General features: G+C 45.7%; 1 protein-coding gene across 2 annotated transcripts in view; it reads right to left on the bottom strand.

Moving 5' to 3' along the window:
* Positions 1-13,645, bottom strand: part of AMOT (angiomotin) — a 76,723-nt gene that overhangs the window by 21,140 nt on the left and 41,938 nt on the right. For both annotated transcript variants that reach the window (XR_007243355.1, XM_048482986.1), the window contains exon 6: positions 5,952-6,097. Coding sequence is in view for 1 of the 2 variants with exons in the window: in XM_048482986.1 (XP_048338943.1) it covers positions 5,952-6,097 (146 nt within the window). In the remaining variant the exon portion in view is untranslated. The remainder of the gene's footprint in view (positions 1-5,951; positions 6,098-13,645) is intronic.

Genomic DNA, 13,645 nt, shown 5'->3' on the forward strand with positions numbered 1-13,645 from the left:
TTTCTTTTGTGTGTGTGAGTGGAAAGGGACAGCTGGTGGCAACAGAGGGATCAGAAGTGAAGGAAACACTCCTGCAAAGGAGAGTAGAGGATCTGGCTTCCATTTGTTTGATTGCAATAAGCTATGGAGCTCTCATGAAGTGTGCCTAATTCCACAAGCACCTCAGGAGTGCAAATATAGCCTTGTAGCCATCCAGATGTACAACTTATGAGAACCAGAATTCGAGATCCACACCATCTTTTTGAGCCACTGCAACTGAAGTACCTCTAGACGTTTTCGTTGCAGAGTTGTAAGGGGCAATGTGCAGCCAGTATGTCTCCCATTATAATCCACTACAGAAAAAATGAAAGCTGAGAGATTTTGTTGCAATAGATTGCCATAATGCCACAGCAATATAATGATTACTTTTTAAATGCTCAAAAGAGGGAGGGATGGGTAGCTGCAGGGATCAAAGTCATGGAAATGGTACTGATGTGGGAAGGACCTGGAAACAGGCATCTTCTCACCCACACAGCATCCAATGGCACTTGGACCATGATCTTCTCAAAAAGATTGTACCAAAGAAAGACAGGAGCAAAGAAGGCGGGGGAAATGCAGGAAAAACAGACAACAATGCCATGTGGATGCTCCCTGAAATAATGCTGTGGAAAGGAAGCCAAGGTGAAGCAGAACACCTCCGCATAAACAGCCTAGTCTAAGAATCTAGGATGCTATTCCAAGAAAGTCTACATAGAAAGACTGGCTTTCCTGCTTTCCTACTTTATTCCACTGGGTCCAGGAAATACTCTCAGAGCTGCAGCCTAATCTGAGAAGATCTGGAGCACTTTGTATCTAAAACAATAAAACCTATTCAAGGTAGCCCAAAACATGTAGTAAAATAAACTGAACCGCTGCCAACTGAGCCAGGGATGCTTATGGACACATCACTGCCAGCTGCACTTGTGATCATTGCTCAGCCCACCTCCAACCTAGCAAGCATGGCTACTGTGTACGAGGAATGAATCTGGACTCCTCTTTAGACTGCATCCAGGAGGCCAATGCCCAAGTCATTGTGAAGGACCCACAAAACGGTCATGGCTTCTCGTGAGGCTGTGCCCTCAACCTTTCCCTCAAGTACCACCTGCCATTTTTGTCCCCATCATAAAAAGCCTGCGCTGGCTGCAGCCCAGCCCTCTCCCACTGCTTGGGAATGGAGACTGAACAGAGACGGAAGCAGCCTTCCCTTGTGGCTCATCTCCGGCTCAGAGTTCCACCTGACCGATCCAAAAGTTCCTCAAAAGTTCCTGACACACTCCTACATCTACAGAAGTATTCCTGGCTACACAATGCTTTTAGGAAACAAAAGGCAATGGAAATCCAGGCTACAGAGAGTGTCTTTAGCAAGACAATACACATCATTCAGAAACCTCGCCATTCAGTTCTTCCTCTGGGACAGTTGCCAGCACACCAGCATAGCCAACATTGGGTAGCTCCCGCTTGGCCACCCATTTGATGATATTAGGAGTTCAATTAGCAGCTGTCAACTCTTAAAATTTCCCCTACAGAAATGCAGGAAATTACTGAATTGTAACCTTGGCACAAGACAGCAGGAGCTATGAAGAACACCAAGAACTGCCAACTGGTGAATTAAAACACTCTCAATTAATTGACAGGAATCTGATCAATTATACTTCCATAGGAGTCCAAGCATTTTGTTGTTCCTAGCACCATCACAGAGGAGGCCTTCTGTCTTGCCTGGTAAGAGACTTAGTTTTTCTCCACCTTTTCTCAAAGACAGAGCACTTTTTTAATGGAGAATCAACATGACCTCATGCTCTAATCATCCTGCTTCCAGATTTTCCTCATTCTCAATATCCCCAAACTTGCCTTACTCAGATCTCTTTGAAAAGAACACTGTCCAGGCACCAGACATTTCACCAAGATGGAATGATGTACATTAGTCTGCTGAAAACAGCATATCTCTTATCAACCCAACTTTCCTTCCATCAGTTATTTCCCTAACACTTTTTCCTACTGTGCCATCACAGGGCTTTTTTTAAAAAAGGTCATTGCTACTAAACTATAGCACTGTAAAGACCTTAAAAAGCAATCTTCAGTCCTTTTTATTACAGGGATATAAGGAGAAAGACAGTTTTGTACTGGTTAACTGAAAAGGAATAGGGAAAGCAAGCTGCAAGACAACTGCAGGAATACTATTTGTATGTCAGTATGGCACTAGATGACTGCAGTGATCTATCACTGTAATGATGATGGCAAGGGTCTATCACAACGTATCTATGTCAGTCTTTAACTGAAGTGTCATAATGTTATATTGCTCGAGTAAAGAAAAGAAAAAAAGGGTGAGTTCAGAAAGAGGAAAGTGTGCAGAAACCCCCCCCCCCCCACATGTCAGCATATCTGTCGCCAGCAGGCAGGTCTCTGCATCTGCAGCAGCCATTAAAGCAAAGGAGAGAAAGTGGATGAAGTGTTATGATGGCTTCTGTCACTGCCTTTTATAAGTATCTGTGCTGAAAACAGAGTCAGAGTGCTGTAGTGGTAAGGGTAATCTGGAGAACTGGGTTTGATTCCCCACTCCTCCGCCGGAACGAAGGACTCTTATCTGGTAAACTGGATTTGTTTCCCCGTTCCTACACATTCAGTCTGTTGAGTGACCTTGGGCTAGTCACAGTCCTCTCAAAGCTCCCTCAGCCCCACCTCCCAAAGTGCCTCTTGTGGGGAGAGGAGGGGAAGGCGACTGCAAGCTGCCTTGAGACTTCTTACAGGAGAAAAAGGGGGATATAAATCCAAACTCCTCCTCATCTTCAAGCTGTATAGAATTGCACAGAAGAAATAAAACTGGAACCCCCTCCCACACCCAAAATGTTCCCTTCCACAATTCCCTCAGGAGCTTGAGCAGGATGATTCCACACACGCACCCCTCTCAGCTGCTCACAGCACCCCAAACCCTTGGCAGCATTTTTAGTCCCAGCATCACCAGTCAGCCACAGCCCTATCTGAAGGCTTTCATTTAAAAATGATCCTAGCCTCATGGCTGCAAAGATGAACTTGGAAGGACACAAGAAACAAACAAAACAAACAAACAAGTGACACAAAGGTTGGGGAAAAGCAAACAGAAGAAACATGACTGCTTGAGCTCTTGGGGCTCCACAAACCCAGATTTTTCACATTCAAACATAACTCATGTTCATTCAACTCTGTATCTTCAGGCTGAAAAGTCTAAGACTTTTCAGTTTAGAAAAGAGGTGGCTGGGGGGTCAGTTTATAAAATTATGAGTTGGGTGAACAGAATGGACAAAGGGAATTGTTCTTTCTCTTCCACAATATTAGAACTTGAGGGGCTGTAGATTCAGGATTGACAAAAGGAAATCTCTCTTTAAAGAACAAGTGATTAAAATGTGGAATTCACTGCCAGAGGATGTCGTAATGGCCACAGGCACGGACGGCTTTCCAAGATGATTAGACAGATTTATGGTGAAGAGGTCCACCAATGGTTACTGGCCCTGGTGACTAAAAGGAACCTCCATATACAAAGGCAGCAAACCACTGAATCCCAAAGGAAAAAAAATCCCACTGCCCTGTTGCTGGACCTCCAAAGGAACTGGTTGACCACTTGCATGAGACAGGATGCTGGACTACGTGGACTACTGGTCTGATCCAGCAGGGCCTTTCTTGTGTTCTAATGAAGGCTTCTGAAGCCTCTATGCCCAATTCCTGATCTCCAGAGGAACTGGCTGGCTACTGTGTGAGACAGGATGCTGCACTAGATGCACCACGGAAAGCCATGAGTGAAGCCACGGGGACTGTGTGTGGAAGTGTGTGCTGGCTAGTCTCTGCCACCTTCCCTGACGTCTGAGAGGGTTTAGGAGCCAATTGCTTAGTAGAGCATTAGTTAATGTAAGTCCTGTTATATAAAAGCCTAGAAGTGGTGGTGATTACCCACTTCTAGCCAATGCCATGAACCACTCACTTTCAGCTCATCAGCCCCCCCCCCACAGCTTGGGGGCGGGGCTTACACAGGATGGGCAAAAAGCCAACACTAACAAAATAGTAAAATGTGGCAGTTACTCTCTCACATGCTCGCCCTTCTCCCTCACTGCTGAATAAGTACAGTCATTGTACTGTCTGCAGCTGTCTGAGCAGGTGCAGGCATTGGCCACTTCCTGTGGGAGGGTTATGCCTGCTGGCGGCTGCAGCTGTGCTGTTAACTGTTGTGTGGCAATACAGGCATCCGGGAAGAGGAGGAGGGAGCTGGTGACATGGGGCAAAGGGGGGAAGAAAGGCAGGAGGGGTTGGCCCCCTCAGTGGGTGCTGTTAATCTACCGACAGTTTTATAGAGCCCATCGTATTTGTTCATCCAACAGGCTTTACTGCTAGTTTGTGAACAAATTTACATACTGCACTCTTAAAAATTTTAGGCTATTTCCATTATTAATAAGGGCAAAATATGACTGGTTTTGTAACTGGGTTATCGTTTGACACAGTGATTTATGACATGGTGTTATTTTACTGGAAACTGAAGGCTGTGTAAGGAGCCATTGTAAGGAGATATAAATGGTTTCCAGACATGTATTGTTAGCAAGTACACAGAAGAACAAGCAGTTGCAGCTGCTACAAATCTCTTCACTTCCTCACTTCATCCCTAGCAAGAAAGGTCCATTCGTACCCTAACAGTTTGTCCCAGTTAGAAATGAGAGAGCTTCAGCTTTCGAAATGGTGGCTACATATTGAAAAAAAGATCTTTTCCTTGGGCTTCTCTTGGGAGGCCCTACAAATGCTCACCGCTCCGGAGATTTACCATCGCTTAAAGTCTAGATTATTTGATCAAGAGTACCAATTTCTCCTGAGCAAAGCACAAAGCTCTTGCTCTCCAATAGTCTTTGGGATTATCCCTCAGAAAAACTAGCCCTGCTATATATCACCGCAACAACTTATTAATTACAATTAGCAGATGGGTCATTGACCAGAGCAAGGTGTAACTCTTTTCCGTCAGCACATCTTCAAGGTCGCTTCTCTGGTATTCCACAAGATGAGCGTCGCTGACAATTCTGTCCTGATACAACTGATACACTTTCTCATATTCTGCTCCATTGTTCAAAGTACAACAACATCAGAACCAATTTGAGAACTGTGTTACCAACAGGATTTATGCTCCTCTCTGATAAAACAAAAATGGCTAAGCTTCTAAATAGCTCTAGTGTGGAAATACCTGAAGCTGTTGCTGTATTTTTGCTCGGTGTGCTGCAAGTTGAGCAATAATGATCTTTCTATTGCATCTGAAATTCTTGGCACCGGTTTTATGCCTAATGAAGGTTTCTGGAGGTCCATTCGCAGGTGCACGTGGTGATGGCACAAAGCCCCAGCTGGAGGCTACCGAAGCGACAGAGGGCATCCGCAAAAATTCCCCGGCACCAAGAAGTCCAGATGCCCAGAACCCAGAGCAGCACTTTAGCCTCTGTGGAACCTGTGACTGAAGATCCAACTATGATCAGGAAGGTGCTGGCTGTGCACCTCTGGCTCTCAAGGTGACACCAGGTGCAGCTCTCGCTTTCCAGCTGCTGCACTCTTACTCCCAGTGCTCCTCAGAAGAATCCTTACCAAGCTTGCTGCAGCCACACATTTCTGCAACTTCACATAGTATGCAGCTTCCTCCCCCTAGTAGTCTTCATGCTTACTGTCATAATGTACTTTGGTGAGATTGTAACTTATAATAAAAACAGGTATGTGCTGTGCTGCAATGGCCAGTCTGGCCCTCCAATCTAATGGAAGCTCTTTCTGTGTAATATGTCAATGTTTTAAATTTACCTAACGTGAAGCAAAGCTAAAGCAAGCCACCACACATTTTTGGTACCATGTAAAAAGAACTCCCAGCAGCTTCTTTGATCCTGAGTCACCCATGGGTGCATTTAACTAAGTGGGTTATGAATGACCTCGTATGAATACAAAACGAATACCTCTTCCTCCAGTTTCACCACCTTGGCCTGAGCATTGTTCAAGGCCTGATCCCGGATCTCGATGTGCCTCCGCTGATCCTCGTTTGTGGAGCGAGCAGCTGCCAGTTCTACCTCCAGCTTCTCTTTCTCCCTCTGGGTTTCTTTATCTGCCCAAACAAAGTGGGAGGGAAGGAAAGAGAAAAGATGAACTTAAAAGTGGACAGAAGAGCCAGGCCAAAGATTACGACAGCAACCTCTGACTGCAGTCTCCCTTTCAAGGAGGATTAAGAGAACCCAGAAATAAGGAAATCTTGGACATGAAGACAGACATAGCAGCAGAGAGGTTAAGGAAAGGGGACTTCTGGATCTGCAGTGAAGAGACTGTGAGTGTGTCTCATTAGGGTAATTTCAGTAGAAGGGAAAAGGAGAAAACCAGTCAATGGGGGGAAAGAGAGCAGTTGGAGGTGAGAAAGGCTGTTGGGAATAATCAGTATGCTCTAACAGTTTAATAACAGAAGGGAAGTTTGATGGTGGATGGAGAGAGAAGCTGCATTAACAGGGTTGTTGTTTTTTAGAAGGATGGAAGTCAGTGGTGGGGTTAAACGCAACAGTCAAGGAGCAAGAGGAGAGATACAGCATCCCTGTGCAGTAGAGAAGAGATGAAGTGGAAGAGCAGATGGCAACCAAAAGAAGGGAGGGGAGAGGTTCAAGGGCTCAAGTGGAGAGACTGAAGAAGGTCCAAAGGGTGGTCACCTCATTAACTCAGCCACAGACAAAAAGATTGAAGGCTAAGTTGAAGAGAAGGTACACTGTAAGGAACAGATGTGGAGAAGCTGCAGCAGTGATCATCAACTGTTTCCCTGAAGGAGGCAAAGACTTGAGTACAGAATGGGAAGTGAGAATGATGAGGGAGGCCTTCATGGGAGAGGAGAGAGATGTAGGAGTTGGGATGGCTGGTGAGGAGAGGACAGAACCAACAAACTCTTCTGCTCTCCACACAAGGAGTTCATGCTCTTGAGAAGATGATCTAAGTCAGTGGTGGCGAACCTTTGGCACTCCAGATGTTATGGAGTACAATTCCAATTGGCCATGCTGGCAGGGGCTGATGGGAATTGTAGTCTATAACATCTGGAGTGCCAAAGGTTCGCCACCACGGATCTAAGAGGTCAGACATACAGAGTGAGATGAGAATGGGAAAGTCAATGGTCCACGGGGAGATTTGGGCAAATGAATAAAGGGTTCAATGGGAAAAAAGAATTGGACAGATAATAGGACAGCATTATCAAAACACAACAAGTGGACACAAATGAGAACCACACAGATTACACCTTCCAGAAGCTGCTTCAATTGTGTATGAGCGACACCAGGTCCCAGGTGATACCGGGAACCCTACTAGTTAACAGACTATTTTAGAGGTTTGCTGTTAAGTATTACAAGAAGTAATGTAAGTGAAGCACTCTGAACATATGAAAACACTATGGAACAACTAAGCATAAATATACAAAGCTGCATTATATGGAGTCAAATTCTGTGTCATTTATTTATTAATTGAAAACATTCTAACCTGCCCCTCTGCCTCACAGAGGGCCAATCATCAACACTGAGAAGACAAGCAGTAAAATTCAGTTTGCCATCACTGTTAACCAAAAGCCCCTTAAAATCACTCTCATTGTCTTCCTGAAGACTTACAAGGCAGACAGGCTTCTCAACCCTAATGGGAGAGAGTTGCATAGGACCACTACCAAACAAGTTGCATAGAGGTCATTACAAAACAAGTCTGTAAGTGGGTTGAAGTTACTGTAACTATCCTGAAGTGTGATTCAGCAAGAGGATGATGTTGCAGGGAGTGTAAGTAATACTGGGTGAGGTGGTTTGTTTGGTATGTAAACCCTAGGTTATAAAGGACTGTACAGGTAAGAACTAGCATCTCTCTATTAGCCCAGAAACAGCCAGGCAACAAGTGAAGAAAGATGTCTCAAAACAGGTGTCGGACTCTCGAACGTGGAAATAACAGAGACCATAGGAAAGTACAAAAGCAGTTTATTCCAGGTAATATGAAGAGTAACAATGTAAAGCAGGATCTGAGCTAGAGAGCTCAGATCCAGGACCTATATCCTTTAACACACACACACCCCGTTTCGCCCACACCAAATGTCTACTACAGTTTCTACTACAATTACACTACAGAGCTTCAAAGGACCTGGGAACCTTTCACACCTCTTTGAAGGTGGGCTGACGCCAGGAGATTGCCAGGAAGGGAAGAGGGAAACAAGGAAACATTTGCAATTCACACACAGCAAGACATCAAAGCACTGACAGGCATGGTCCTGACAACAGGCATAACAGATTCAAACTGCTAGTCAAAGGAAAGCAGCCATTCTGCACCAACTGAAGTTTCTGAGTTGTCTTAGTTGTCTACAACCCCATTCCACAGAGTGTTACACAAGTCCAGTCTTATTGTAACAACACAGAACCACGAAACACAGAACCAGATCAACTATTTCAAGGGGGATAATCTCCATGTCAAATGCAATTGATAAAAGGCCCTTAGATAACCTATCAACCCATTTTTCCAACAAGGCGCAAGTCCACAAATGTTTGAGCTCTTGACTGGGTCAACCAATGGCAGATTCAACTAATCAAAGATGGTGAAACAACCCCTCTTAGATCATCCACTGGGCTTTTGGAGTGTCCAACCGCTGATAAGTGCCCCCCCTGATAAGTGCCCTGTGCTCGGGGTCCCTTTACCATCTATGGGACCCCTTTCCCCCTCTTTGGGAGAGTTTTAATAAGGGTTTTATTGTTGATGCTGTTTTATTATATTGACCACTGTGTTTTACTTTAATGGGCTTTTAATTGTATATGTTGTACATTTATGCTGTCCACCGCCCAGAGCCCTTCGGGGGTAGGGCAGTATACAAAACTCAGTAATCAATCAATCAATCAATCAATCAATCAATCAATCAATCAATCAATCAATCAATCAGGCTTCGTGACCAGCATCACCTCTCTCATCTGTATTTAGTTTGTTCTCCCTCAGTTACTTGACCACGGCAGCAGTTACTACAGTCTCCCCCAGTTACTCGACCCAGCAATGCCCCAGGGGCCCTGCAAGGAGGAAGGGCTTTCTTCTCTTTTACTACTGATGGTCCTTTCTGGAGACACTGATGACTGAACCTTCAACACTTGGCTTGGACAAGTAGTTTGAACCTGGAACCTTCTGTATGGGTTAGGCCTCAAAACTTAAGCCAATAAACGGACCCTGTAGTATTGATCAATAGCGTTTATTGATGAGGCATCCAAGCACCAAACCTTGGCAAAGCCAGTTCAGACAAACCCTTTATCCCCCTGCAAGTCCCCCGTCCCAAATTCCCAAGAAGTTGTGAAAAAGTCCCAGGAGCTGAGGTACCCCAAGGTCAGTAGCAATAGTAAGAGAGAGCCACCTGGCTTCCTGCCCCCACAAGATAACGGATGCAACTCCATTTCTCATGAGACCAGGGTGGCAAGGGGAAGCCTAGTTATCTACAAAGCGTGTGAAGCCATAAAGTAATTTCCTGTCTGGGTCTGAGCAGATTACACAGACCTGTTCCGTGTGTAAATGAGAGGACAGCAATCCCCAACAGGGATCAAGGAAAGAATGTCCAGGATGGCAGTGGTAACATAAAGCAGGCTGGTTGCATATTTCTTTTAGCAGCATTGATTTGTAACATTAAGCAGTTACAATGAGGTAGGAATGCATCTTAATCACATAGATACAATCCCCCTGGACAGTATGCGCTCAGTCAATGACTTCACCTTCATCAACCAAACTGACAAGTTTCAACAAACTCAGTAAAACAGACCTAAATTTCAATATCAGTTTTAATTGCAGTGTTTCACTCTTTGAAAAGGGGAAATTACAGAACTTTTATTACACTTAACAGTTATATTAAATGTTCATTAATTTCCCTGTTGGGGATTGCTGTCCTCTCATTTACACACGGAACAGGTCTGTGTAATCTGCTCAGACCCAGACAGGAAATCAAATCCATCAGGTCAAGGCTACTCAACCTTACCTTCTGTGGTGTGAAAGCCTTTTCTGTTTGCTGACAATTTTGTGCTTTAACTCATATCAACCTCAAACTTATGTACCGTATATACTTGTGTATAAGTCGACCCACATATAAGTCGAGGCACCTAATTTTACCACAGAAAACTGGGAAAACTTGTTGACTTGCGTATAAGTCGAGGGTGGGAAATGCAGCAGCTATTGGTAAATTTCAAAAATAAAAATAGATACCAATACAATTACATTAATTGAGGCATCAACAGGTTAAATGTTTCTGAATATTTATTTCAAAGAAAAACAGTAAACTAGCTCTGTAAGTGGAAAAGGGAGTCAACAAAAACAGTATGGTCTCAACAATAACTTTAAAAGTACAATAACCTTAGCTCAACCAGCAACCAAGCTAAACCACAAGAGTTAAAATCCTTCAAAACTGGATTTTTGGTCAGGGGAGGAATATTTATGTTAGCAGTACCAACATTTCAGAGTATCTTTAGGAGACCCTCCTGATGATACCACCCAGGTTTGGTGAAGTTTGGTTTAGGGGTCCAAAGTAATGGACCCTCAAAATGTAGCCCCATCTGCTATTGGAAACAATGGGGGATGGGCACCCCCTTTGGACCCCCTAAACCAAACATCACCAAACCTGGCTGGTATCAGCAAGAGATTATCCTGATGATACCACCCAGGTTTGGTGAAGTTTGGTTCAAGGGGTCCAAAGTTATGGACCCTCAAAATGTAGCCCCATCTACTATTAGCTCCCATTGGAAACAATGGGAGATGGGGGCACCCTCTTTGGGGGTCCATAACTTTGGACACCTTGAACCAAACTTTACCAAACTTGGCTGGTATCATCAGGAGTGTTACCTGATGATATTCTGAAATTGTGGTGCAGCTAGCCTAAAAACTGCACTCCTTGGCGGCCAACAAAATAAAAACCCTAAAATATTTTTTAAAATACAGCTGACTCATGTATAAGTCGAGGGGGGGGGGCTTTTTCAGCAAAAAAAAATGTGCTGAAAAACTCGACTTATACACAAGTATATACGGTAGTCCCAAAGGACAGTGAATCTCGACCCTTCCTCTCTACAGGCAATCATAAATAATCCAGGGTGTGATACTGGGAACAGAATGTTGCCTCCAGTTTGACTGATTCCCATCGTAAGTTTTCCCACTGGGTCTTTTCAAATTGTAAAACTAATCACCCAATCACCTGTGGAATGCAAACCTTCCCCCCATCCAAAGGACTGAATGCAGCACTTTAAAGAAGGAATCATTTGTAAGAAAACAGAACTAAGACTCTGCATGCCACTGAAGCTTGTGGTGGGTGGTACGCAAAATCAGAGTTTGTACTAGTGCAGAAGGACTTAGCCGGCCAGCACACCAAGTGCAGAGAGCTTTTTTTTCTTGGTGGGGGGCAAAAGGGGAGAGGTATCCAGCCATGAACAGAGTGGTTCTCCATACTAATCTTTAACCAAGGCCCACTAGTTTGTTGGAAGCAAAAAAAGCTCACAAGAAATCCAAATCCAAATGGGGTGCAGTCTGCTTGAGCCTGAATTTCCACAAAAAAGATGCACATAAAGAGTCCAACTTTTCTGAATATCCTGGAATCTCTACAGATGGCAGATGCAATAGTGCGGAATTCAGACTTTTCAGGAAGAAAACAGGCTAAATCCAAGAACTCATGGAATACAGGCCTGAACAGCAAAAATGATGGAAGAACACAAGAATGTTGTACAGCATACTTTTTATACAGCTGCTGCCACACTCAGCTTTCCATTAGTTACTGCCAACACTGGCTCAGCTACAGTATACACCTTTGGAATAAAAAAAAAGTCCAGCCCTACCAAATGCCAACTTCCCATGACCAAGGAATGACACCCAATGGAAACCTGGTGACAGAGCTAAGAAATGCTGTGCTTGCAGTGTCAGGACTGCAACTCCCAACATGCACCGTTCCCGCCTTTTTCCAAAAAGTGCGGGAAAGCAAACTGAAAAGCTACATCCCACTGGAGCTTCAGAACCAATGAGAGACCAGGAGCTGGGAGGAAGGGAAAAGCTGATTGGTTTCTTTCTGTTTTTGTAAATAGTTTAAATACTGGAACTGAGGACAAGAACCTAGGGCGACATATATCAATAAAATTCTGTTTTAAGCTGCTTTGAGTGTTTTAGCCTTACATTGTGCTGGAACTCACCCTTATTGTTGTACCACATACCACGAACGTCTACAGGGACTTCATCCCTGACTTCCCCTCACTGACCTTCTCTGCACCAAAGGTTCCGGGCCCGGTGGGGCCAGGCCGGGGTCACCACTTGCCTGGACAGCAGAGTGCCAGGGGGTTTCCAGGCACTCAAGGGAATCTTCACGTCGGAACCGGTATTGGTGCATGCGGACCCCAGCAAACCGTTCATTCTACATGTCGACGCTTCGGACGTTGCTTTGGGGGTTGCTTTGCTCCAACGGGGGGAGGACGGGAAGCTACATACTTGTGCGTACTTGTCCCATAAGTTTTCCGGCCCGGAATGAAATTGGACAGTGGGTGGCAAGGACACCTGCACCATCCACAGGGCACTGGCGACCTGGAGACATTGGTTGGAGGGGGCCCAACACCCCTTCGAGGTGTGGAGTGACCATAAGAACCTGGCCTACCTCAAAACGCCCAGCAAGTTCACCACCAAACAACTCTGGTGGGCTGACTTCTTTGCTTGGTTTAATTTCACCCTTAACTTCTTCCTGTCCATCCCGGGTGGACGCCCTATCCCGGCTCCCGGACTCCGCTCTGGCCAAGCCTCGTCCCATTGGCACGGTCTTCTCCCCCACTCAACTCAGCCTCCAGGCTGTTACTCGTAGCTGAGCGCAGCAGCCAGGTGCCACCTCCGATCCCCCACCCACTCCACTGCTTCTGGAAGCAGAACTTCACAGCCTCGCGTCTTCGGTACCTGAGGGGGAGTGGGCGGCGGGCAACCTCTCGGAGGGGGGGCTCTGGTGGAGAGGGGACAAGGTCTACATTCCAGCCAGCCTGCGTGCCAAGGTGCTGGCGGGTTATCACGACGCCAAGTCGGCGGGTCAGGAGGCAGTTCTGGTGGCCCTCCCTCCGCAAGGATGTGGCGAGTTATGTCACTGGCTGCCCTGTGTATGCCTCGGCAAGTATGTCCCGGGTCTCCAGCCTGGGCTGTTACAACCACTACCTAGCCCCGAGGCCCCTTGGCAGACCATCTCAATGGACTTCATTAAGCTTGCCCACAAGTAAGGGGAAAACAGTTGTTTGGGTGGTAGTGGATTTGTTCTCCAAGCAGGCCCACTTCGTCCCGTGGAATGCTCAGAAATTAGCCCGCCTCTTCCTCACGCACATGTATAGACTCACGGGGTGCCTCGGAAAGTAATCTCGGATTGGGGCCCCCAATTTGTCTCCAGGTTCTGGTGGCAGTTTATGAAGCTACTGGGGGTTGAGCTGGGATTGTCTTCCGCCTACCATGCGGCCACAGATGGGCAAATGGAGAGGGTGAATGGGATTCTGGAACAGTACCTGTGGTGCTAGGCTAACCAGCACAACAATAATTGGGCTGACCTACTGCCCTTTGCCAAATTCACATACAACAATGCTGCTCATACTAGTACCGGGCAGAGTCCCTTCAGGGTGGTGTATGGCCAGGACAATAACCCGTTTCC

This window comes from Sphaerodactylus townsendi, unplaced genomic scaffold (assembly GCF_021028975.2).
Source record: "Sphaerodactylus townsendi isolate TG3544 unplaced genomic scaffold, MPM_Stown_v2.3 scaffold_34, whole genome shotgun sequence".
In the NCBI taxonomy this organism is placed as follows: Eukaryota; Metazoa; Chordata; class Lepidosauria; order Squamata; family Sphaerodactylidae; genus Sphaerodactylus; species Sphaerodactylus townsendi.